Source organism: Parambassis ranga, chromosome 6 (assembly GCF_900634625.1).
Source record: "Parambassis ranga chromosome 6, fParRan2.1, whole genome shotgun sequence".
NCBI lineage: Eukaryota > Metazoa > Chordata > Actinopteri > Ambassidae > Parambassis > Parambassis ranga.
Window position 1 is genome coordinate 191,336 of NC_041027.1, and position 26,477 is coordinate 217,812.

General features: G+C 42.2%; 1 protein-coding gene across 1 annotated transcript; it reads right to left on the reverse strand.

Annotated features, from left to right (window-relative positions):
* Window positions 1–1,867: 1,867 nt before the first annotated feature.
* Window positions 1,868–26,393, reverse strand: tdrd12 (tudor domain containing 12). The gene is made up of 32 exons (XM_028408736.1): window positions 26,370–26,393; window positions 26,029–26,190; window positions 25,822–25,958; window positions 25,542–25,661; window positions 25,125–25,180; window positions 24,969–25,054; window positions 24,725–24,899; window positions 24,575–24,630; window positions 24,435–24,490; window positions 24,289–24,354; window positions 24,152–24,203; window positions 23,958–24,037; window positions 17,252–17,327; window positions 17,009–17,116; window positions 12,545–12,730; window positions 12,311–12,464; window positions 12,089–12,216; window positions 10,501–10,692; window positions 9,808–9,936; window positions 9,417–9,534; window positions 9,199–9,338; window positions 8,497–8,714; window positions 8,234–8,315; window positions 7,231–7,412; window positions 4,840–5,047; window positions 4,605–4,697; window positions 4,338–4,510; window positions 3,956–4,258; window positions 3,251–3,364; window positions 2,239–2,392; window positions 2,092–2,149; window positions 1,868–2,000 (listed from the first exon to the last, which is right to left on the reverse strand). The coding sequence occupies exons 1-32, from the start codon at window positions 26,391–26,393 to the stop codon at window positions 1,927–1,929; spliced, it is 3,960 nt and encodes a 1,319-aa protein (XP_028264537.1). The 3' UTR covers window positions 1,868–1,926.
* Window positions 26,394–26,477: the final 84 nt, after the last annotated feature.

Sequence of the window (26,477 nt, forward strand, 5' to 3'; positions counted from 1 at the left end):
TTAGAAAATGGAGGTGGAGCCAAGGCTCAGCATTTAGCGCTTGGATCATCCCTGTTCCGAGTACCTCTTTCCAGTTCCACATCTCCCCCAACTGCTGGAGCAGGACAACCCTGCGGTTAATCAACCGCCACATCTCCTCATGGTCTGTGGGAGGTGACGGCAGGTTGTCCACCAGGTCTAACTCGGCCTGAACAGTTTCCCAAAGGTGCACCATCTTAAGTGGTGTCTCCAGAGGGCTTTGGCTTGAAGCAGCTGCTCCGACTGCTTCCATGTCCGCTGTGTCCAATTAAGGCTAGTTCATAATGTCAGGGTTCGTCAGGAGGCGGACACAAATGCAGAGGCATGGAGCGGTTAAGGTTAACGAAAGGCTCCTTTATTCAAAGCCAGGAGGGCAAAACCAACCAGTAAACCTGTGACAATATTATGATGATTACATGTATGACATACTTTATTTAATTTCTATTCACAATTGATTTTGTTATACTAGCCTACATAAATGTCATTGTCTGTACTGCATCTCCAAAGGTACAGCAAATCACTCATTAAGGAATATGACCTGCAGTTTATTTAGTAAACAATGTTTAGATTTTAGTCTCAGTGAAACAGGGAAATTCAGGCCCAGGAAAATCGCTGTGTATCTAGTAATCGTTAATCAATCGATAAGGTCATTCAACTAACGATTGATGAATTAATCAATAATTTGCATCCCTATTCTGACCTGTTATTAATACAGATTGAAACGATTGGACCAGTTGTACTTTTTTGGAATATTTGAAACCCTTTTTTTTTTTTTTTTTTTTTTTTTTTTTTTTAAAATGCGGCCTTAACCACAGCCTCACCCAGACTCTATCCCCAGCGGCCCCCCGGGTAAGTTGAGTTTGAGACCCCTGGTGTACAACATGGACATATGGCATGCTGCTGAAGATACTGTCCTGCATATGGAAAATGTAAAACAGAGAGGCAGCTACTTTGAATTAACTAAAGAGATAACTTTTTAAAATTGTATTTACAAAGTATTGTGATGCATATAATCAAGAAAAAACATAAAGCAGAGAGGACTCACAGGAACAGAACAGTTTTCTTTATCGTCTTGTCACATGACTCATTTAAACAAATGACATATAAGAATAGTACATTACATTCATGTAGCTGTTGGCTCCTCTTAAAGCCTAAATTTAAACTACAATTTTAACTGATTGGGAAACATGACTACTTTAATTGTCAACAAGGTTAAGGTTAACAAAAGGCTCCTTTATTCAAAGCCAGGAGGGCGAAACCATACAAAAACCAAAAATCACACTTTGAGTGGCAAAACTAGATTAAGGCAACAGGCACATGGCCTAAAAAGGCAAGAACAAAAAACATGGTATGAACAAGGCTACTACCTGGAGCACCCCAAGGTCAGGCAGAGATGCATGGTAGGCGAGGAACAAGGCATGACATGGCATGGCATGGCATGGATGAGACATGGACAGAAACAAACCCTACACTGGACGAGACGAACTAGCAAAGACAGAGGGGAAGACACAGACTATATACAAAGGGACCAGGGAAGACAACGAGGCACAGGTGGCACACATTAGGGCAGGGCAGGTGATCACACAAGGAGGGAAAACAAAGGAAGTAAAACACAAGACAATGCACAAGGAGGGCATGACTATCAAAATAAAACAGGAAACACAAGACAAGACTAGACAAGAACTAAACACAGATTAAACTAAAAACCCAAAACAAGGAAAACAAAACCATAAATAAACACCAGGTCGTGACAAAATATTTGCATGAAACACAAACGGCTCTGCATCTCAGAGCCAAAATCTCTTTCTATAATATAATACATAAATCAGATCACTTAACTGTGAAAACTTTGTAACAGTCCGGTGATCCTGATGATGAATAAGTATGAATGCATGCACAGCTAGATGTTCAGTCACTTTCACTACCGCTCTCTGAATTCACATAGCAGTTGTCCTCTCCTGTGTTCCCCATAAAACACAAACCTGAAACCACAAAACCACAAGCCACAAAGCGAATCATTGTCACTGAAAGTAGGTATTATCACAAAAATTAAGTCAGTCTCCAGCAGCTTACCGTTTGGTGTTTCTTCCTCGTCATCAAGGTGATCCATGTCGTGACTTACAAAAATATTCTAGAAAGATAAATCACCTTTTAAATCAATCAAAAGACGATGTGAAAAAATTCTACATTTCTGCTGTAGACTGAACACAATTTGAGTACCTTAGACCTGACAAGTCTTTCCCAGTGTCCCTGCTGCTGTTTGACTAGTTTGAGAACGGGTTGGTTGGACTTCATTTCCCAGCAGCACTGTTTAGCAACAATATTCTGGTAAAGCTCCAGGTCGGCTCTGTAATGACGACCATTCACTCTGCCACTGCAGAACAAAAAGAGCATTAACACACTCCAAGTTTCCTCCATACCAGGTCACTTGTTTGCAATTCTGAAGCATTTAAGGCAAATACGATTTCAATTTGCAAAAACACAAAAAGGGAACATTAATATTCTACATTGTTTTATGATCATCTCTCAAACTCTATAATCTCCCCCTATATCCCTCCTCATTCTTTGTCAGGGTGAACCAATAAATCACTATAATTCCTTGTAAGCTTCCCACAGGTGAGCAACCACAAGGAATCATGTATACTGACAGTGAAGAAATGCACCAACAACCAAGTTACATATTTGCTGGTGATAGAAGGTCTTAGGAATTAGATGGTCCAGCTTTATTCTACTGTTATGTAATGTATATAATGATAATCAAGACACAAATTTTTTATATATAGATTTTATATCAATTTTATTGGCGGGTATATTGAGTCTGTGCAAAGAAGTTTGTTCCCTGACATGAATGAATGTAACTGCAGCAGAGTATAAACATATTTTTGCTAAATTACTATAATGTTAGGCCAATAAAATTTCATGATAAAGTAATCACAAATTAAATTTAGATTTTCTTTAAATCCAATTATGAGACAGCTGTATTATTCAGAAACAACAGAATACAGAACAATCAAAGTAGCAACAAAGGAAAGTGACTGAATGAGATGCCCTATATTAAACTGTAACCCGGAACTGTGTGACACCGTTTGTTTGTCTAATTTACAGACAGACTGGCATGCCGAACATGTACCCACTACCACCAGTGTAAAATGCTCTGGACAGAAAGTTCCACTGAATGTTGGATGTGATGAAAAGTGAGTGAGGAAACACTGGTGGTCTGGTCCTGACAGACCTGTAAATGACTCTGTCAGAGAAGAAATCACAGCGCTGACTTTCTGGGTTCACCAAGATCACTCTTGCAACTGCACAGTTGACCGTCTGATACCAATGTACATGGGGGTGGTAACTGAAATCCAACAAGAAACAAAACATTTAGAACAATGTAACTGTATTATTAAGACCACATATTGTATGACGTCTCTTGTACCTCCATCAAAATGGATATAAATCTTAAGTGGCTACAGAGCAGAATAAATGGTATTACAGGACCACAGAAACAAGAGAGCAGAGGCTGTGTGGTTCCCTTACGCTCTTTGCAACAACCACCTAATCAAAGGCAATAAGCTCTGACAACACCCAAACAAACTGGGAATACGGTTATAGAATAATTATTGTATGTTTCACACTGTAACACTGCTGTTATAAGTAATAACAGTTTCTTTGGCGGACCTTGAAGTTTCTATGCCCTATTACTCAACACTGTGCTCCGTTTGTACAAGGAGCCCTGACAATCAGGCATCTCTGCCACTCCCTACTTATGATAATAATGTCGCACAAACTTAATCACACATTGAGTACTCATTTTGCATGTATACAAGACATGAATGAATACAAAGCTCAATCAAAATCAGCAGCACACCATGCCAAACACATACTGGTACTCGAACTCAAAACTACACTGAATCTTTGAAACACATGCTTATCTAAAGACACCAACCTCTCCTTCTGCTCAGCTGGCTTACTATCAGCAGGGTGGGTGTTTCTTTGTTCATTTTCAGTCTGGGATTTGTTTTCCCAAACAGGATTTTTCAGGGCAACTTCAAGCGCTGGTGGTGCTTGGACTAGAGATTGGTTTGTTGAAGATACTACTGGTTTAAGAAGCTCTTCTGGATCCTCTGGCACACAGGCAGCAACGTCCAGAGTAGCAAGCTTCCTTGCCCCAGCTACTCTGAAGACTTCAGCCAGAGCTTCTTCCTCTAATTTGATCCTGACCTCCAAAGAAGACACACCATCTCCTGGCCTGCAAACACCCAACAAAAACATGTCGTTTCAGTCTTCTGGTGTAAGCGGACACATGCCCAGCATTATAGTTTACTTACTCTGACATGTGAGCGACCTTCTCACTGCTCCCAGAGAGTCCTTCTTGATGGAGCGCCCGCAGCAGGTCGAGATGCTCTGGGTTTTTAACTCCCATTCCTGTGCTCAGGATCTCAGACTGGACATTGTACTCATTGATGAGAGTTTTCATACCTGGCACCTTAGTGACCCGGACCTTGGAGATAAAAAAAACTGGTCAAATATGATTTCAAACAATAACTCTTGGGAAGAGATTGTGTGACAGCATGATTGACAGGTAAAAATCATACCATAGGATCAACAAAAACAGTGTTTCCTAGGCTGAAAACTGCTCTTGCTCGATGCTGCTGATTTCGGATCTTCTGGCTGATCGCTCTGGTGACCTACAGGACCAAAAAAATGTCTAGGCTGGTGTAAAGAATACAACATTGGAACAGATTTTCATACACTGGGAAGCAATACAAAGAGATCAATTAATTTAACATTTAATACGTAATGTGAGTGTATGGGTCTGTAAAGTGACACCTTGGGATGCCAATTAGTCTCAGCATCAAGTGGTTTGACCCGGCAGACGATGATCTCCACAGCCTGGCCAGACAGAGTGCGAAACTGCTCCGGCAGCTGGAGAATCTGGTAAGATTTCACCTCCTCCTCTTTGCCCACATCAATGAACTGAACAAAAACGCTGAAAAACAGACTGTCACCTCGGTCTGGCACAGAAAGGATCTTCACCCTGCCAGCACAAAGTTACATCACTAACTACAGTGCTCAAAAAATTAAGGGAACACTAAAAAACACATCCTAGATTTCATTAAATGAAATATTCCAGTTGAAAATCTTCATTCATTACATAGAGGAATACGTTGTGGACAAAATAACATAAAAATGATGTATGTAAATCATGTGCATGTAAAATGTAAATCAAAATTATTAACCCATGGAGGTCTGGATTTGGAACCATACTCAAAATGAAAGTGGAAAATCACATTACAGGCTGATCCAAATTGAGTGAAAATTCCTCAAGACAAGTCAGAATGAGGCTCAGTAGTGGGTGTGGCCTCCACGTGCTTGAATGACCTCCCTAAAACGCATGGGCATGCTCCTGATGAGGCGGTGGATGCTCTCCTGAGGGATCGCCTCCCAGACCTGGATTAAAGCATCAGTCAGCTCCTGGACAGTCTGTGGTGCAACGTGGTGTTGGTGGATGGAACGAGACATTATGTCCCAGATGTGCTGGATTGGATTCAGGTCTGGGGAACAGGCAGGTCAGTCCATAGCATCAATGCCTTCATCATGCAGGAAATGCTGACACACAATGCAGTCAGGGTACCTCTGGCTAGCACATGGAGGGCTGTGTGGCCCTTCAAAGAAATGCCTCCCCACACCATTACTGACCCACCACCAAAGCAGTCATGCTGGAGGATGTTGCAGGCGGCAGCAGAACATTCTCCACAGCGTCTACAGACTCTGTCACGTCTGTCACATGTGCTCAGTGTGAACCTGCTCTCATCCATGAAGAGCACAGGGCACCAATAGTTAATCTGCCAATCTTGGTGTTCTCTGGCAAATGCCAATCGCCCTGCACAGTGTTGGGCTGTAAGCACAAGCCCCACTTGTGGAAGTCGGGCCCTCATACCACCCTCATGGAGTCTGTTTCTGACAGTTTGAGCAGAAACATGCATATTAGTGGCCTGCTGGAGGTCATGTTGCAGGGCTCTGGCAGTGTTCCTGTTCCTCCCTGCACAAAAGAGGAGGTACCGGTCCTGCTGCTGGGTTGTTGCCCTCCTACGGCCCCCTCCACGTCTCCTGGTGTTCTGGCCTGTCTCCTGGTATCTCCTCCATGCTCTGGACACTGTGCTGACAGACACAGCAAAACCTTCTTGCCACAGCTCACATTGATGTGCCATCCTGAATGAGCTGCACTACCTGAGCAACTTGTGTGGGTTGTAGACACCACCTCATGCTACTTCTAGGGGTGAGAGCAGTGACAAAATGCAAAAGTGAGCAAAACATCAAACAGAAAGGATGAGAACAAAGAAATGGTCTGTGGTCAGCACCTGCAGAACCTCTCCTTTATAGGGGTTGTCTTGATAATTTCCTCTCATTTCCACCTGTTGTCTGTTCCATTTGCACAACAGTAGCTGAAATTGATTCACAATCAGTGTTGCTTCCTAACTGGACAGGCTGATTTCACAGAAGAGTGATTGACTTGGAGTTACATTGTGTTGTTTAAGTGTTCCCTCTATTTTGTTGAGCAGTGTATAATTCCAATTACCATCCACAGTCCATTACTCCTAGAGGAAACAGGTTTCACATGTTTCACATGAGTGGTAGTGCAACAGTTGTAATCATGGTAGGTGCCTTAGGCTTAAAAGCCAGGAAGACAGTGTACCTCTGGAGAATCCCAAAACTCACCAGCAACAATGAAATGCAACCTTAAAAAAACACCTCAGTTTCTTACATGGAAAAGCTGTAAAACAGGCAGAATCACTAAACTTTCCTAGTCAAGTAGTCCTGGAATGCAACATGTGCAGCATATGAATCTGATGAAAATATAAGTTTCAATTAAAAAATACACCCATAATAAATCATTAGCACCACTATATTGTAAAACAAAAATAAACATTCTGCACTCCTCAAATAGGAAGCCATAAAAGACTCACTTAAGCAGCAGTTTGACTTTTAGAGGCCGTAAAAATACAAATAATTAAATATCACATGAGGGATGCCTTTTTTCTTTTCCTAGAGGTGCAGGTGCAGTGCAAATGAGCTCACACTCACTAAAATTGTGAGAGAGGAGAGAAAAAGGCTCAAAAGGGTTAACACATGCTACATGTTGTTATCTGCCTTCCTACACAGCCAGAAGCTGAGACTTCTCTGCTATAAAAATCTGTAAATATAGATTGTATGCCCAACCTGTGGAAGACCTCATCCTGCTCCACAGCATATAAGTGTCCTTCCACTAGTTCTGTGGCTACAGGTTTCCTCACAGCATAGAAAGATGCCATCTCAGAAGCCATTGTGTCAAATCCTTCATCCTCCTTCCTGATGATACGGCCATAGAAAACAGATGCCGTCTTGATGAACAGAGGTACAACCTGGGAGACAAAAAGATAATTTGTTAGTGTAGTCATGATGACAAAGACATTACCAGTGTGACATGCCAAAATGTTAAGGAATTCTTTTGGGTTTTACACACAGCTCTTTAAAAGCAGAAATCTATCATCAATTGTAGGTGTGGTGAAAAATATATACAGATATATGCCTAGAGCAGTGTTTGCGAACACCCGTCTCTACGGTCTCTGGGTTTACACCTCTCTGGTCTCTGTATCTCGCACAGCGGAGTTCGCCCCAAACACGCAGACACACACACGTGTGCAACAAAAAAGTCAGCTGGCACAGAAGAACTAAGACAAATTATATTACCGTAAACTAATAATTTTCGTAGCAATTAAGTGAAATTGGATCTATGATTACTCGAAATGATAAATTGTCTAACACGTCAGCAACAACAACAACAACCCTTTACAAAACACTTAAAGGAGCTAATCTCTTTCAAAAAGGTTTGTTTGACTGCGGCATGTGAACGACGCTCCTCATTTGCATTTCATCTCCACTAGTTCCTCTCGACTCGCTTCTTTACGTCACAATTGACAGTTTCAGAACACAGAACACCGCGTTTCTCTCCCTCCGCAGGCATTGCAGCACATTTCCTTGGCAAAACTTAACGAATTCCGTTGGTCTATGAACGTTGATGAAAGTTGAGCTGCATTTTATAAAGATCTGGAAATGCAAATATTTTTCCATACCCTAATTTCTCTTTTCCATACTTTTCCAGACCTGGAAAACACTAAAATCAAATTCCATACTTTTCCATACTGCGTAGGAACCTTGTATATAACAAAGACAACATCCTCACTTCTATGACTCCAGACGCAGGGAGATCAGACAGATCCAGCTGAGAGTTAATCCTGTGACGGTCAGGACAGACACTGCTGTCTCTGCAAGAGCAAAAACACACACACTCACAAACATATACAAATTAATTTTCTGACTGAATTCAGTTAGCAGTAGTAGTTAGGTAATTTTCAAAGAAATAGCATCAACTTCACACCATCCTATCAACAGAAACATTAGTTCTAGAGCAGTTCATCACTATTTTTAAGTCGTGGGAAAAAAGACCTGCAGACTCCAAAGCTCTTCAGATAGCTGCAGAGGTGGCGGTTTGTCTTCAGGTCTTCCCTTGCCACGTGCACGCCCTTAGCAAAGGACAGCAGCTCAGGGGGTAGCAAGGAACTAGTTCTCCCAAGGTAGCGCAAAACCCCAATAACATGGCGGGTGTTCTTCTCAGAGATCAGCAACACAGATCTGATGGCAGGAGGCTTGCTCTCTGTTTGGTCCTGGGGGCAAACCTCATTAAAAAGAAATCACAGAAAAGACACACATCATCTAAAGTAAGTATTGACAATCAATTTCATATCTGCTGTCATTACTGTCTTGTTCTCAAACTTGATTTGCTTCTGCATATCACCCAGTGCTTTCTAATGTGATTGATTGAGCCATTGACCTGAACATAGAGCTGGCTGCTGGCAGTATGTCATGACCTATTGCCGTTTGTGATGTGTTTTTCGCCCCCATGCATCATGCACATTCTATTCCTGTGTGTCAAATTTTAGTTTTTATTTTGTTTATTTCTAATATTTTTGGAAGATAATTTGTCGTCTTATATGCCACAAATACAACACTATCCACTCAGTTCATCCCCCACAAGTAGAAAGAATTGCCATGCTAAGTTGATCACAGCTCTTGACCTCCTGACTGGTGTTCTTAATAAAGTTTGTCTTTAAACAGTTAAATTATCCTTGTTTGCCTTGTTTGACTAACCTGCTCTGATAGGTTTCTGAAGTTTTCAGCCATGCAAAAAAGTCGTCTGCCAAACAAGTTAGGAGAAGAGGGAAAACCATAGTGGACGACACAAGTTGCATCTCTGATGCCGAGAGCCTTCACACACTCATTGGTAGTCACTAAAACAAATGGAAAAGCATCTGTGTGGTAAGGTAATTCTAGTGAACAGCTGTTAACGTCTTGAGTTATATACTTACCCAGAATAACTTGAGTGCCTGAACTGATGTTTCTCCTCCACTGCTGGATAACAAAGTCAAACTCATGTGTTATCCCCTCGTGGGTCTTCAGACAGAATGCCGATTTGTTCTTCACAGCCTGGAGTACAGTAAAAGTCAGGGTAGAAGACTTAGATGCTGCTGTCAGATGTCATCAGAATACACTGGGCTTTTTGGGTTTACTCATTTTTCTATAACTGCCTTTAAAATTCACAATCTGTCACTGTCACTGGCACTCCAGACCGACTGACTGTCTATTAAAATCAATACTCTTTCTGATGTCCACAAATATGCTGCCAAAGTATAATGTTAAAACAATTTGATACTTTACACAGCTGAGCCATGGGATGTATATCTAAAGCTGTCATTTCACCTTGTACACATCTTCAACCTCTTGAATAGAGTTTGTTACAATCAGTGTCTTCTGGCCAACATCAGGGTTGAAGTCCAGTGCACCCAACAGTACTGAGATCTTATTGCTCTCTAGAGTCATAAGGATAACCTGTAGAAACAACAACTTTGGTCATCTGCAGTTTATACATTCACTCAGCCTTGTAAAGATACATTAAAGGTAGGGTAGGAGATTTTGAAAACTCAGTGAGAGTCAGCCAAATTTCAAAAGTAAACACACGCCCCTTTCTCTCAGAGCTCACCCCGAAGCCACGCCTCCCAATCACATGGACGCTCATTACCTGAAGACGAGCTGCAGTCTGTGACTTCGGACATCATGCACATACCTCTCTGGTGCGCGCAGAGCAGGAAGAGAGTGACAACCAGCCAATACTCTGCGCAGGGTCATCCCGGAGGATTTGCTGATGTTTTTAGCATTTTATAGCTTCCACAGATGATTAATATTCTTCTTTTTAATGCGAAACTGCCGAACTATTCGCTTGCTATCGGATTGTAAAGAGAAGTTACACTAATTTAACAAAAAGTGCATCAGAATGAAATCTCCTACCCTACCTTTAAAACCCACAAAATACAGCATATAATTTGATGTATTCCACAATAATGTGTAACTACACACTACACCGGTTGACTTTATTTTGCCTATAATTAACCTAACCTGCTGGACATTCCCATAGAGAGCAGCTTCCTCTGGGACAGTTATGACAATGTAGGGGCATGGCATGTGATTAGCTAACAAGCTATCCATGTGACCAATCCATCTCTTTGCAACTGCAACCAGCTGCTGAGGACAGGAAGCTTTTTTTTCACTGGAGGTCACCTTCTGGAAGTGCTGCAGGATGGTCTCCATCTGGACAAGACAACATGTCAAATCAAAACAGGTCCGTGTCCACAGACAGCTGTTAGTGTGCTGGGATAAAGTTCAGTATTAGAGTACTTAATACCCCCAACAATCATTTTTCTAGGTGAAAACAGTTCAACTTGAAGTAAGACTGCAAGAGTTTTGAATAGCACTTCTCTTATGCTCTTCCTTTTACACCATTGACACCTTGTTATTGGCCATAGGATAGAGTCTCTTTTACAGTTTTTACTGTTTAAGTCTCCACACAGTTGTGGAAAACTGTCTGTCAGGAGCACTAAGAACTTCATATAACTACTGTTTTAAATGTCACCAGTCAATAATATTATGATCAGTCATCCAAGTCATAATTTGTAGAGAAGATTGAAGCAAGGTGTCTGGACTTGTAGAGTTTTCTTGAAGATGTTTCACTGCTCATCCAAGCAGCTTCATCAGTTCTAACTGATTTGTGGGGATAAAGCTGCTTGGATGAGCAGTAAATAGGGTTGGGCAATATTGCCAAAAAAAATAATCGCGACTATTTTTAATTTATAATTGATGACAATTGCACTTGCATGTTTTTGACTCTAAACCGCCATTGTTCTAAAATGATACTGACAAATCATCAGTCAAGTTAACTACTTCATTCTAACAGGTTAAGCTGGTAAGTGCTTAGTCATCAACCAGCCGTGTTTGAAATATTTATTGATAACAGATGCATTGCACAATGCACAAACTGCTTCAAAATAATAATGAAGTTAAAGTAACTTTGTCCTTTATATGTTCTTATCTTAAGTCACAAATGAGTAAAATTAAACAGGACAAATAAGTCCAGAAAAGTCACATCAGTGATCATTTCAAGTTAAAAAAAAATTCTGTACAAATTAACCTGTGACTGGAATATGTCACACACTAGTGCATGTTTTCACTCATACTGTAGAACAGCAGCAGAAAAAAAACATCTGCTGGAGGAGACTTCGTTGTAACCGGCGTTGTGGCCTTGTTGCGCTTTCTTTGGCTTTCTTCGTACTCTGGCTTGTGGTGACAGACAATGAACCTCTTTTAGGAATGTGCTGCTCTGCATCATTTAATTGAATACCACTGCCTTCCGCCATTATTCCGCTTGCGGGTGATGGTAAGAGTACGTTGCACACAAAAATGCGTCATCACTATGAGGCACTTGTCGCCATAATCGCAAAGTGGCAAATATTAATCGGTGACAGTTTTTCTGACGATTAATTGCACACAATACAATTTTGGACAAGCCTAGCAGTGAAATGTCTTCGAGAAAACTCTACAAGTCCAGACGCCTGGCTTCAATTGTCTCTACTAGTCAATAATGTTTTTGCTGCCACTTAATGATTCCAAATGCCAAAAATATTTTTCCAAGAAAAGGACGAGCCGTAACCTGTTCTTGAGCAAGAGTAAAGAGCTGGTCAGCCTCATCTAGCACCAGGTGATATATCCGCAAGAATGAGAAACACTGACATGACAGCAGACGGACCAGACTAAAAGGAGTGGTCAATATCACATGGCCTGTTGTAAGTAAAAGAGAGAAAATCTGGATAAAGTTACATGCCTAATAATAAGTAAATATTAATATTGCTATATCCTACGATCCTCTGCTCACAGTTTTTAGGGATCTTGACAGACTTCGATTCATCCTTGCCGATGCCGAGCAGGACAACGACGGGGTGGAGGATATGGATGATCTTGCTCTCCTCCAGGAAGTCATACACTACCTGGACCTTCTCCCAGCCTGAGCACAGCAGCACCACTATAGGCTGGACACAAACACATCTATTTGAGCCTTCCAAAATGTACCACTGGAATATTCCTGGGTGCCTGGAGTTCATGTACTTACCCCTGAGCTGGCAGTGTGGGAGACATGTATGGAGTTTAGTAAGATGTGGGTGAGGAGTGGGGTGAGGTAGTTTAATGGCTGGTCGGCATTCTGGGAGATAATTACGGTGTTGCATCCTTGAGTAAGAGCTGGCCAGCTATAACAGTCAGCAGGAGATAAAGTGGTGTACTGCTTCCTTTGTAACACCTGGAGACAAAGCAACAGAAACACCAGCTGTTATGAATATGAATATGAATAGCTTTTCCCAAAAACCCTAACCCTTGACTTCTGATTTTCTCTTAAATATAATTATGTGTTAAATATAACAACACATCCCATGTGAGTGGACATCTTTTAGGGACTGTAAACTGTATAATACCACATGGGCAGAATTAAAGAATGACATACTGGAATAGAATGAATGAATAATATGGCACCACTGCACTGTTTCAACCATGTAATGCATACAAGGCAGTATCAACAAGGAAGACAGCCCATACAGGGCAGGCAGGCAACTGTATGGAGCCCCAGGTTGTTAGGGGTCCTGTACGCAGTCTCCAAGGAACTATGCACTACAGCAATGACAACCACTCAGTCACCCTCCCTATTTGCCCTATGAGCCAACCATTCCTGGCCTAAAGCTTGGCAAAGGCAGTACCATCTCAGTTTCTTACACACAGATGTATGTGCACCCATCTTTCCCTCTGATCCGCAGCCAAATTCTAAATATACAAGCTCATGTAGCCACAAGACTGTTACAACATTGCAGCATGCCACAAACATTAGCATGCTGCAATATTAAAGAGGAGGTTAAAAAAAGACAGTAAAGGAGGAGGAGGAGCTTTAATCTGGTTACATTTGTGTTTCTAGAAATGCTAAAAAATGAATCCAACATGTGCACTGACTCAGTATTATAGTGGAATGCTGACCAGGTTGGGTCCCATTAGTCTGAGATACTTGAGGAAAGCAGAGTGTGTGTGTGTGAAGTGTCTAAGAACAGAGATTATTAAAATATTAAAGAAGCTCAATGAAATTAAATCAAGATTCTGTCACTTTTATATCAAAGTTTAGGAGATGTTGACACAAATAACAATTAAGCTATATTATTTACAGAGGATTTGAACTTCTGAAATAAACTTTAGATATCTGGAGTAGGGTGAATTAACACTTAACATTAAGCCTGGATTTTGTCTTGTTTTCTGTGCGTGTTTGGTTTGTGTGTGATAGCATTTAACAAAAGTATAAATATGACTGATTATAATTGAAACTCAAGTATACACAAAAACTGACATAACAAATATCTTACCATTGAGCAGTGTGAGCAGCCTCTAAGCTTCACTTGTCAATTTGTTTCCTTCCTCTTTAAATAAATATAATTGGCAGACTTCAAATCAGGACACTTTGGTTAGTTTGTTGTTCAGAGCTCCAATAAAATGAATGTTTAGTTTTTATAACAGTACAATCAGCTTCAGTCTGCAAAGAACTAGAAACGTTTATTGGAAACAATATTTATTGTAACAGCTATTACAGAATTGATAATCTTAAAAAAACCTATGGACACCATCGAAGAGACAAAACAAGCCCAGATCTCATTCCTGCTTATGAGTAAAAGTGGCTAAAAACTGTAGTAAATTACAGTAAAAGTAAATTACTGTTGCTTATTATCAGAGTACCGTATTTTCGCGACCATAAGGTGCACCGCATTATAAGGCGCAGTGTCAGTTACAGGGTCTATTTCTGTCCTCAGCACATACACAAGGCGCACGCTACGCTAAAACATACCAGTATGTAAATAAAAAGGTAACAGGAGCAAAACAGTGAGTTAAATCGAACTTTATTGTTGTGAAGAAACAACTTTGTATATAGTTTGATTACTCGCTGCATATAGCGCTGTAGCTCGCAATAATTACATAATACAGATGCAGCGGTTTGTTACACGTTATTCTGCATAACAATTTGAAATGTGTATGTACAACTGTCTGTTTCACATGCCGCGCCTGTGTAGCGTTTGTCTTGTTGTGCTCTGAGCTGCAGTGATGTGCGATCGGACCCTGGCGTCTGAGCTTTAAGACAGAGAGTTACGTTGCGCTGCAGAAGTGAAAACCCAGGAAACTGCTCCGCATCCTCCGCAAGCCGCTCACATCTCTATCAGCAGCAATTCAGTAAAAACCGGCTGGATATCAGTGAGGAGCCGGTGCAGCCTCTCTCTCGACGGTGGCAGCGACAGAGAAACAGCGTGTGTGTTTCTATGGTCAGAACAGTGGCTGCTGCTGAATGCCTGTTGTGACTCCAACTTTATCTTTACACTTTATTAATAAATAAAGACCATCTTCAGATATATGTTGTCCCGCATTTTCATCAGATGCACCACAGTGATTCATCCTTCATCCTTACCAGTGGCTGACTCTACAGAATATTTATTACAACAATGTACAATAAACAGGAAACAACTGCGCGAGTTCAAACCTGCCAGCTTCCCTCTCATCGCTGTCAGAGTCACAGCCACACACGTTGCCGGCTGGCTGTTCAGAAATTATGCTGGCTTTCACAAAAGCTCGGGCAACAGTCACTGCAGAAACATGAGTCCACGCATCCACAATCAATTCACATATGCTGGCATAACTCGCCCGACGCTGCCTCCCAGTAAAGCTGTGATCGCTGTCTGCCATCCATCGCTTCCACGGCGCTCACAACTTTACTTTGAACGCCCTGTTTACGCCGATGTCCAGCGGTTGGAGTTCTTTGTTAACTTTTTTTTTTTTTACGGCAAGCTCTGAATTCATCTGCTTCGCCTGGTTTTTTACACCGGCGGTGAGACGGGCGCACGCGGAGTCGCGGATCAGCAGTGAGGGTGATGCGTGAAAAAACCATCCGGTCTCTTTACATAAACTTCCCTGAGCCACTCTCCCATTTTCTCCTCGTCTCCTCATTTCTCCTGAACGACGACTTCTGCTGGAAACTTTTCTTTAGGCAGCGTCTTCCTCTTCCATAGGCGGAAGTTTCTGTCCATTACCATGGCAACCGAGAACAACAGCAAACGCTGATTTCTCGTGCCCCATGGCCCGGATTGATACCGTGCTGGTCCCCGTTCTCTCCACAGTTTGGTTCACGGGGATGTCGAAAGTGAGGGGGACTTCATCCATGTTGGTGATGTGGCTGGGCTGGATGTTTTTGATGGCAATGTTGTCACTGCAGTAGACGCGGAAGCTGGTCAGCCTTTCTTTGTAATACGCTGGAAGTTGCTGCGCCAGTACCGTAGCGTTCAGCTGATTGGTGAATTGCTGCTAGCGTAAGTAGTGTACATATGACGTACTGTTCAGCTGATTGGTGAATTGCTGCCAGCGTACGTAGTGTACGTATGACGTACTGTTCAGCTGATTGATGAATTGCTGCCAGTGTACGTAGTTTACGTATCACGTCCCCATGTCTGGTACTCAACCCATACACAAGGCGCACCGCATTATAAGGCGCAAGACTTTTGAGAAAATTTTAGACTTTTAGGTGCACCTTATAGTCGTGAAAATACGGTACTACACTGTTGGTGAGCCTCCCTGTTACAAACCTGCAAATAAAATAAAAATATTTTGTACATCTGATTTTTAGTGAGTTTGTTCTGCCAACTTTTTGCCAACCGTTTTGTCAAATAGGAGCAAAGGCAGCGACCAGGCAGACAAATCAAAGGTGGTATTATAACACTAGCAATGTAGCCAATCTATAAAGGGAATTGCAGTGGAAAGACACAGCCTGTCTTCCTTCAATCCACCCATTTATAAACAAATTTAGATAAAAGCAGGAATATAGTTGATTTGTACTGTTGTAACTATTTTAACATGACATTAGCAATTGTAGTAAGCTAAACAGCTAACATCCAACCAAAACGTGCACACAGAGGGTGTGCTAGACCAGTTGCTACAATGATGTAGCAACAAAAAAAGGATTTAGGAGCACTGTGGATATGTATACTGAAGGTAACGTGTACAAATGGAACCATAATTCATCTTTTTTTTTTTTAACTAAAGTTGTTAAAAATCATAACTATTTGAGCCACAACTGGCTGACAAGGTTTCTATGACAAAACAAGCAGATTGCATATTTCCCATAAAAAAAAAATAAAAATCAAACCCCAGGGCTCAAACACAATCAAAATGTCTGTAGCTAGCTAAAATATGTTTTACATATTTATTGTTTTAATATGTTTTCTTGTTAAGCGAGAACGTTATGTTATTTTTTGCTAAGACTTGCAAACACTGCAGTATATTACAAGAAGCAGATTTATCAACAGTTAGTTAACCTTTTAGCTGAACAGAAATACAGCATAAAGGTATTATAACTAAACGTATTACAACACTTATGACATTATTCAAGTCATTTTAAGATTCAAGTTATGGATTTTAATCTGGAAGCAAAAACGTATAAACTTGCTTCTTCTATTTGATTTTTAGCGTAAACAGCCGAAAACTAAACTTAGGACACATTCTTGTTTACCTGATGCAGAGCCTCTGTGATGGGGGCATCTGCCAGGCTGTTGCAGGGTTTCACTGGCACAGCAGAGTGCACCAGAATACCACTTCTTCTGGGATCAGTCAGAAGAACCTAAAAACATTCGAGGAAGCAGCAGCACACTTGGGATGAAGTACCAAGAGGTACCACACAATTCAGATTACAAATTTGAGAAGTAGCTTCTGCAGCAAGCACTGTAAAGTTTTGAATGCAATTACAAAAACCTACCTCACTGTCTGCAGTGTCCAGCTCAGGGTTCAGAGGCCTAGGGTTCAGTGGCACTGGGTTTAACCACTCCAAGAAGCTGCGTCAAACATAAAAGTCATGGACAGATGGTTACAAAATATGTTTGAAATTCATCTGTTTTAACCCTAATCAGTAGTAATTAAAATTAAAGCTGCAAGCGGCATTGCGGGCCCTCGTACACCTTGTGATCCAAGGGGCCAACGCTGTCCCCTCTCCTATGCTCTCGTCTCCTCTCATTTCCCGAGATTTACAGCAAACACATGTTTACAAGACAAAGTTCCTGTTGCCAGTAGGTGGCACTATGACCGTATCATCCTGTTAGCATAAACATCTGTTCAGACTTGCGCCTATGGCAGTACCGTAAGATTTTGTCCACATTGCATGAAGTATATGGGTAGTACTGCATAAAATACAGTGAGTTCCTTTGTAATGGCGAATGGTCAACTTTGAGGCCACGCCCCCACCACACCTTAATACTTTTGTAAGAGTTTTTGAATGCGTCTATTCCCTATGGTGTCCTGAGTGGACACACTGAATATCAGCTCAATTCTATGAAGTATGCGAGGCGTGAAAAGTTTTGTAGCAGGGTCACAACTCACCAAAAATGGCCAGAAAATTCAAGATGGCGGACTTCCTGTTGGGTTTGGAGGGGGGGTCCAAGAGACTTTTTAGTGTGTCTTGGTGTAATACACCGGTGTACCGAGTTTTATTCTACACAAAACAGGCCACAGGGGCATGCAGAAAAACCTATGAAAACACAACATTTTGTGTAGCCACTAGGTGGCGCTCTGTCAAAACCTCAATATTGTTGTATAGATGTGTTTAGGGTCAGACTGATCATACATGTGACATTTGGTACAGATCGGACAGTAATCACAGAAGTTACAGCGACTTCCTGTTTCCTCTGAAATGGTCAAACTTTGTGGCCACGCCCCGGCCACACCATAAGACTTTTGTAAGAGTTTTGGAATGCGTCTATTCCCTATGGTGTCCTGAATGGACACAGAGAATTTCAGCTCAATTCCATGAAGTATGCAAGGCGTGAAAAGTTTTGTAGCAGGGTCACACGTCGCCAAAAATGGCCGCAAACTTTAAAATGGCAGACTTCCTGTTGGGTTTGGAGGGGGGGTCCAAGAGACTTTTTTGTGCGTCTTGAGGTGATACATATGTGTCCCAATTTTCATAATCCTGTGTCAAACCGGCCAGAGGGGCTACGCGTCAGGTGAATGAATTTTTCTACCAAGTTTGGTGAGTTTTGGGGCATGCTGAGGCCCCCAAAAATGCGATCTTAGGGAGGGAAAGAAAAAAAAAAGGAAAAAAAAAAATAATCCCTAGGGTTTCAATAGGGCTCTTGCACCATTCAGTGCTCGGGCCCTAATGAAAAAAAATAATAATCCTAAGGGTTTCAATAGGGCTCTTGCACCATTCGGTGCTCGGGCCCTAATAATAATCCTAAGGGTTTCAATAGGGCTCTTGCACCATTCGGTGCTCGGGCCCTAATAATCCTAAGGGTTTCAATAGGGCTCTTGCACCATTCGGTGCTCGGGCCCTAATAATAATCGTAAGGGTTTCAATAGGGCTCTTGCACCATTCGGTACTCGGGCCCTAACAATAATAATCCTAAGGGTTTCAATAGGGCTCTTGCACCATTCGGAGCTCTGGCCCTAAAAATAATCCCTATGGTTTCAATAGGGCTCTTGCACCATTCGGTACTCGGGCCCTAACAATAATAATCCTAAGGGTTTCAATAGGGCTCTTGCACCATTCGGTGCTCGGGCCCTAATAATAATCCCTATGGTTTCAATAGGGCTCTTGCACCATTCGGTGCTCGGGCCCTAATAAAAGGTCAGTTGGGTCACTTCAGACTAATTTTTCAATGTTCACATTAAATACAAAGACTGTGGAAACTTGCCTTTATCTATATCTTTATCTTTTCTTTGCCATAAATTCATTAATACCCCAAAATACATATTTTTTACATCCACTCTCTACAGCCCCTCCTTGCCACCATAGTCTTTTTTTATGGCTCTCACACATACAGGTATATTTATTTTTCACATCAGGCAACTGCATTACTTGCCTGACTGCAAAGTGTACTGGCCAGAGTCGAGTGATGCAGCTGCCTGACATGTCAGTCTCTGTGCTGTGTTCAAGAGGCCTGTAGAGAGCTATTCTCTCAACACGCTGTGTGTCAGCCTGTGCACACTCCATGCAACATGACTACTAAAAATTCTGATCACAATTCACACTTCTCTCTTACTAGTTGCTGCTTGTTTTAAAACAGAGAGCGAGGTTCTGTGCCTACACATTTGCTCGCTGCAAATCCAGGGTATATGCAGGAATCCTGAGGTTAATTTCAATACCTTTTTAAGACTTAAGAAAAAATGAGGTAAGCTAAATACATTAAACTTAACGTAGGTATATTGATTCCCTTCAGGCAGTTTTCAAACTAGTAGTAATTTGTAATTAGGTAAATAATAATTAAGTAAATAAGTAATTAATAGGTCGCTAAATCCAGACAGCTATTGAAAGCGCAAAGTAGTCTGCCTTTGACTTGTTTAAAGGAATATATGTGCGGTGAAGCCATGTGTGCCATGTGAGCCTGTTGAGTTGTGTGGGTCTCACTCTCAATGCGTGAGCCGTGAAAGTCAAGAGGCAACGTAACGCTAAAAACATAGTGATTTATGTAGGCCCGCCTCTCATCGTTGGCAACAAACACTGCATTGTGGTTATTAGACAGCGAATAAACACGCACTGGCATGTTTTACTATATTTATTTCAGGAACCCGACTCTACAGAAAATCCAGTCTGTAACCTGTGTCCCAAGAATCGACAATATCTCAGAGCTCCCCTAAAAGTCTCAAAGTAGGCTTTCAGGGGAGTTTGTGTCCTTTTCAGGGGAACAATAACTTATTACATCATGATCAAAATTTTGGACATGTGCCTAGTATGGGCAGGGCTCTAGACTAACGTGTTGCACTGGTGCGCCTAACTTTTTTGTGCATGTGAGTGACCAAGTTATTTTGATGTGCATATGAGCAATACCGTCATCCTTGTGAATTTTCTATTTCAGAAATTCAAATAGCTGCAGCTCACCGTGTAATGATCCAGCGCTGATTACCGTCCTGCTTCATCTCTGCTGATCCTGACTCACTGCTTGAATGGCTTAAAAAACAAAATACAATTTCCACAAGGTATCATCTAGTATGCAGTCTCTGAATATATAGGTGGGTTAATTTGACACTGTAATTGTGCAGACCACTACCTTGTCTCATCATTTGCCAGACATTCAACAGGACTCCTCTCAAGATTATCGATAGCGCCACGATTGCTGAGGAGAGACAACAGTTTAGCTGTACATCAGTGCTCAACTGATGTACGACTGGTGCACCATATCCTAAACAACCATCTGAGTCTGCATTGATGGTCTATTTCTTTCTGTTATGAGTACTATACATTAAGCCTTTAGGCTACATGAAATACATAGACAAATGAGTCACAGTACACTTTAGAAAGTGGTCTAAGTGACTGGATCGCAATGCACCTTAAGGGATGTTTGTATTTGCAATTCGCCAATTTGCAGGACTGTAAGTGGAGATCTGTATGTACAATGCTTTCAGAGCTCATTATGTGGACTATGGAGCTACGGCTTTAGAGACAAAATCTACGCACTTCGCTGAATGCTTATTCAGGGCAATGTATATGGGCAGAACACAGTGCTGAGGAATCAGCCATGAGCTGGTGGAGTCACTGTCTTCTATTGTATGACAACAATAACATTGGTAAAGGTACAGAAAACCGTTGGGATACACAAGGACAGGGGAGTGATGGACACAAACGTCATGATCCCAAAAAGAAACAGTAAAATCAACTAGAGTGACCTGAAAGACAAGTTGTCTTCAGGTCTGTGACTTCGGCCATCATGCACGTACCTCTCTGGTGCGCGCAGAGATGATGATTCAGACAGATGATTCATATTTGTTTTGCCTAACTAATTAGTTGCTATCGGATTGTAAGTAAAAGTTACACCAATTCCATCAGAATTAAATCTCCTACCCTACCTTTAATACTACCCAACCCTAATATACATTAAAGCTGCAAGCAGCGATGATCGGGCCCTCGCACTCCGCGCGACCGCCCCCTACCCATCACGCCGTCCCTTCCCTGCCACGCTCCCCCTACGAGCTGCGGCGATTTTGCCAGGGGTGGGAAAAAAGCGGCAGACAGAGTCAGAGACATGTCAGAACAACAAATCTGTGAACATATGTACAAATTTTTAGTATGCAGTAACCTCCTGTTTACAGTAGGTGGCGCTGTCCACAGATGTCCACACATGGTCAGGGTTGGGTCTGTATCACATGTAAAAAATTTGAGGATTTTAGGAGCATCCGTGGTGAGGTTACCATCTGCAGTACCCTATGTGTCCACTGGGTGGAGCCAGACACCATGTGAATAGTGGAGACCTGTCTGTGCATCAAACCTCAAAAAACATGTGATTCATACATGAAAATTGTCTAAAAGCAGTTACTTCCGGTTTCCTGTAGGAGGCGCTGTGCAGGTGACTCATGAGCATGCAGACGTGTTGGGGGATGAACCGTTATGACATGAAAAAAATTTGAGGACATTAGGACGATGCACCACGAAGTTATAGGCAATTGATGTTTAATAGCGAAGGTTCAACAGTCGCCACCGCCACGGGCAGCCTGATACAGGAAACCAAACAAGTGTCTTTGTAGGACTTCAAATCTGTGATCCTCATTTGGCTGTGTAATGACAGGGAAGGATTAAACAGAGTGCATGTCAGTGAAGAACATGGCACTTCCTGTCTCCACCACAAGGGAGCGCCATAGATCATGATGACATAGAGACGTTCAGGGAGGGGCTCTGACCACGTGCAGAAAGTTTGAAGCTGTTTGGAGCAAGTATGTAGGAGAGAGAGCTGTTCGTGTGTGAATGGGGAAGTGACGCCACAGCGGCCACGCCCTTTAACTTAGAGAAAAGCTTTTGATAACTTTTGATCAGCATGGTCTCTAGGTGACAGCGACCGAATATGAAGTCAATCGGTCGAAATCCCTAGGAGGAGTTCGTCCGCATACCAAAGGTGGAAATCGCTGAAATTTGACCGCCTAAATCAAAATGGCTGACTTCCTGTGTGGTCAAGATCAATGGTGCAAGAGACTTTTATGTGCGCCTGGACGTGTTCTGTGTGTGTGCCGATTTTTGTCTTCCTACTCCAAAAAAACCCCTATGGAGAGGGGTATTTTAAAAATTCAAGGGGGCGCCATTGAGCCATTTTGCCCTGCCCACTTACGAGACCCCCATCAGTTGCTAGTACATGCCCCCGAGAATGTGTGTATGAATTTTCATGATCATAGAAGGTCATTAAGGTCATTAAATACTCAAACGTAATCTCACGGCGAAGGATCGACAGTTGGCGCCCCGCCACACGGACACCATTGCACGCAGCTTCACGGCCTTCATAGTGTAGCTTCACCAACTAGTTGGGAAGGTTCTAGAGGTGAAATGAAGTTGATGCTGTCAACTATGTAGGAGCAGTACACGTTTACCAGCAGGGGGCGCCACGAGTAAGTAAGGGTTTCAACATACGGAGGTGTTCAGGGCGGAGCCCTCGTCATGCTCATAAAGTTTGAAGACGTTTGGATAAAGTATGCAGGCGTGAGAGCCGTTCAAAGTTACATGGCGAAATCATGAATCGTCGCCAGACTTTGGCGAGCCACAGAGGCCACGCCCTGTAAGTTAGAGAAAAGCTTTTGATAACTTTTGATCAGCAGGTCCTTTAGGTGACCTCCAGCAAATTTCAGGTCAATCGGGCTACAGTTCTAGGAGGAGTTCGCTCACATACCAATGGTGTAAATCGCCAAAATCGCCATTTTCCATCCAAGATGGCGGACTTCCTGTTGGGTTAAGGTCATGGTGTCAAGAGACTTTTTGGTGCGTCTTGGTATGATAAACATGTGTACCGATTTTCGTGCACCTACTCCAAACTAAGCCAAATGCGAGGGGTGTTTTGAAAATTTCAAGGGGGCGCTGTAGAGCCATTTTGCCCCGCCCCTTTGCAGCGACCATAAAATATCAAATTTTTCGCCACCCCTGATGAGTGTGCAAATTTTCGTGAGTTTTCGTGCATGGCAAAGGGGTGCAGGCCTTTTATTATGGGCAGTTTAAGATACACCTGTGCACTAATCATGATGTCAGATCAGCATCTTGATGTGGCACACCTGTGAGGTGGGATGGATTATCTCAGCAAAGCAGAAGTGCTCACTATCACACATTTAGACAGATTTGTGAACAATGTTTGAGAGGAATGGTAATATTGTGTATCTGGAATGAAGTTTAGATCTTCAAGTCCATCTCATGAAACATGGGAGCAAAAACAAAAGTGTTGCGTTTATATTTTTGTCGAGTGTACAATAGGGCCTTCGCACCACTCGGTGCTCGGGCCCTAATAATACCAGCAATTACAATAGGGCCTTCGCACCACTCGGTGCTCGGGCCCTAATAACACTTACAATTACAATAGGGCCTTCGCACCACTTGGTGCTCGGGCCCTAAATATACTAACTTAAGTGGGACAGAAGAAGCCCTTTCTGAAAATATTTTTAGTCACACAATGTGATCAGTGAAATTGGTTGTGTGTTGAATTTATGAACCCATGCAGGTAACATACAGTTCTTGTTCAGCACATGCATTGAAGGTTGCAGTCATCCCCTTAGGTTGACAGTCATTTGGCTCTTCAGTCTGGCTGAACTGAGAGAAACACAAGCCAAAGACGCTTTTAGACAGGAATGTTAATGTTTAGTAACTTTTGACCAAATAATTAGGTTTCTTGCATCATCACAGTATGAACTTTAAAATGCTCACCCTAGAAGCACTTTGTTGGTAAGTGCTTTCAGGATTCAGAAACTTCAGGAACCTGTGAGGATGGAAGTGATCTGTCAGATAAGGTGGTGTAAAACATTCTTTCTGTTACATGAAGGGTACCATGTGTCAACTACCACCTGAACAGATTGAGATTTTTGGTCAGAGCTGCTGCCAGAGATGCATCTGTGTCCTCTGATGAGTCACTGAAAGACAGCAGCAGGTCAGGTTAGCTTTGGTCTGTTACAAAAATCCTGCCATAACCCATCTATTGATCTTATCTCACCTCTCTGTAGCAGCAGGGTTAGACGTATCCATGATGTCCAGGCCAGGTTGTTGGCTCTAAAGTAGCAGAAATAATTGTCACAGGTGAAGACAGATATTTACTGAAGCACTACTAGCAACACTGACAGCAGAGCCGCAGACCTGAGGAGATGCAGATGTCTGACAATCACCAGCTTCATTAAGTGCCTGTGATGTCACTATGTGGGGGAAAGAGGTTCAGAAACCAAAGATCTGTAAATCTAACCGATCTGTAAAGGAAAACTATTTCACACTCTCATTGTATTTGTTTACCAGGAGGTGGTTGGGTCTGTGCTGACAGTGTGTTTGAAACAGAGACAGTTGGGGTTAAGATGCTGGAAGTCAACATGGCAGGAATTCTGTCAACTTCATCCAGGCTGCCACAACCAGCAGTCTGTCTGCTGTAATATGCAAACTTCTTTGCCACCAAGTCATCATTCACACAGATCTGGAAAGGGAGCATAAATCAGTTTTTAACAGTACAAACATCTGTGACCCAAATAAATGTCAAGCTAACCTTGATGTTATTGATGGTCAGGTAGAGCTCGATGGAGGTGGAGACTGACTCAGATTCGAGCAACACAGCCTCAGTCCGAGTTGATGCTTTGAGGTGGAAAAAAAAAAATTTCTCAATTTCGCAAATATGTTTTAACAGCAACAGCATTGCACTCACCTTGCAGCAGATTGTGCAGGTAGAGTGTGGCAGAACCATCCCAATGACTAGATGGACTGCAGAGGAAAATAAAAGCACATCAAGGAGAAAGTAAACTACACATCACATACAGAATACAAAATAGTTTCACGCAAAAGCAATGGAGAAAAACAATAACTTGTTAACCTTTTGGATATAATGTGATCACTCAATTCATCCTATAATTTTAATTCTGCCAAGGCATTCCTGAGTGTTCACCAGATTGGGAGGGACATGAGGACATGGTGACCTCGATCTCTAACTACAGCAAAAATAGACAAAGCAAAAACATAAGCAAGAAGCATCTGAAAAAAACTGTTCTGTTGGCTACTGTTCAAATGGTCCTTTGCAATCCTTCTACATCACTGCAAGCAGGGAAGCCCAAGAAGTATGTCTTACATAAGCTTTGCTTTCTCCTCATAGACAGGCACTCGCAGGGTTATTGGTTTGATTCTTGCCAGGTGGAATTTCCTCACCCAAAACGGGAGCTGGAGAAAATCCTGCATTGCTACTCTGATCCTTATTATAGACAAAAACACAGGTGAGATGGACAAAAAAAATCACATATGCACAACTAACATGACTGGTAGAGCCATTTTTTATATAAAAAAAAACAATCCCTCAAATTATCATAACATAAACAAGATTTTCACACAGAGATTGTACTTTCATGTCTTACTGGTCTGAGGGGACGATGAGCTGTTCTCCGTGGTCAACCAGGAGGCAGCGAGCTTGACAGGACACAGAGTCCACAATGATGGCCTCCACCACAGCCCGACACCAGGACTTCATCACTGACCAGTACACCACATACACCTCAAAAGAAACACCATCCAATTCACCACCAGTCCAACACATCAATGTGTCTCCTTTGTAGATGATTTACCTGTCCTTCCTTTAGCGATTTTGGCTTTAGTTTGCTCTGGTCCTTGGTCACATCGTGGTAGAATAAGCTCATCTGAGTCAGCATGTTGTTGTGTTCTCTAGTATGAGAATTGCTGCCGAGACCCTGAACGACCCGACCCCAGAGGCAAGAAGGGTCCTCAACCTGCGGGAGCCAGGGGGCACGGAAGCAGAGATTCATGCACACAATCTCTCAAACACCAACTAAACCATACAAATATCATTCAGACCGTCATTTAACCGACGCATTCACTTCAAGTCAATTAGGCTAAAGTGAGCGCCAAGCATGGACTGCCACATTAACGTAACAAAGAGCTCACTTACCTTCAAAATTGATATTTTAAGCATTTCCTGGGTTCGGTGTTCCAAACAAGCGCACTGAAACAACAGACCCGGCAACAAACACAAACTGTAACTTATAAATGACGAGTC

Coding starts and splice junctions, on each gene's coding strand:
- tdrd12 (XM_028408736.1), bottom strand. CDS start 26,393: ATGCTTAAAATATCAATTTTGAAG. Junction 25,662..25,821: donor CTCATCGTCCCCTCAGACCA/GTAAGACATGAA, acceptor GTCTATAATAAG/GATCAGAGTAGCAATGCAGG. Junction 4,698..4,839: donor AGACTAATTGGCATCCCAAG/GTGTCACTTTAC, acceptor TTGGTCCTGTAG/GTCACCAGAGCGATCAGCCA.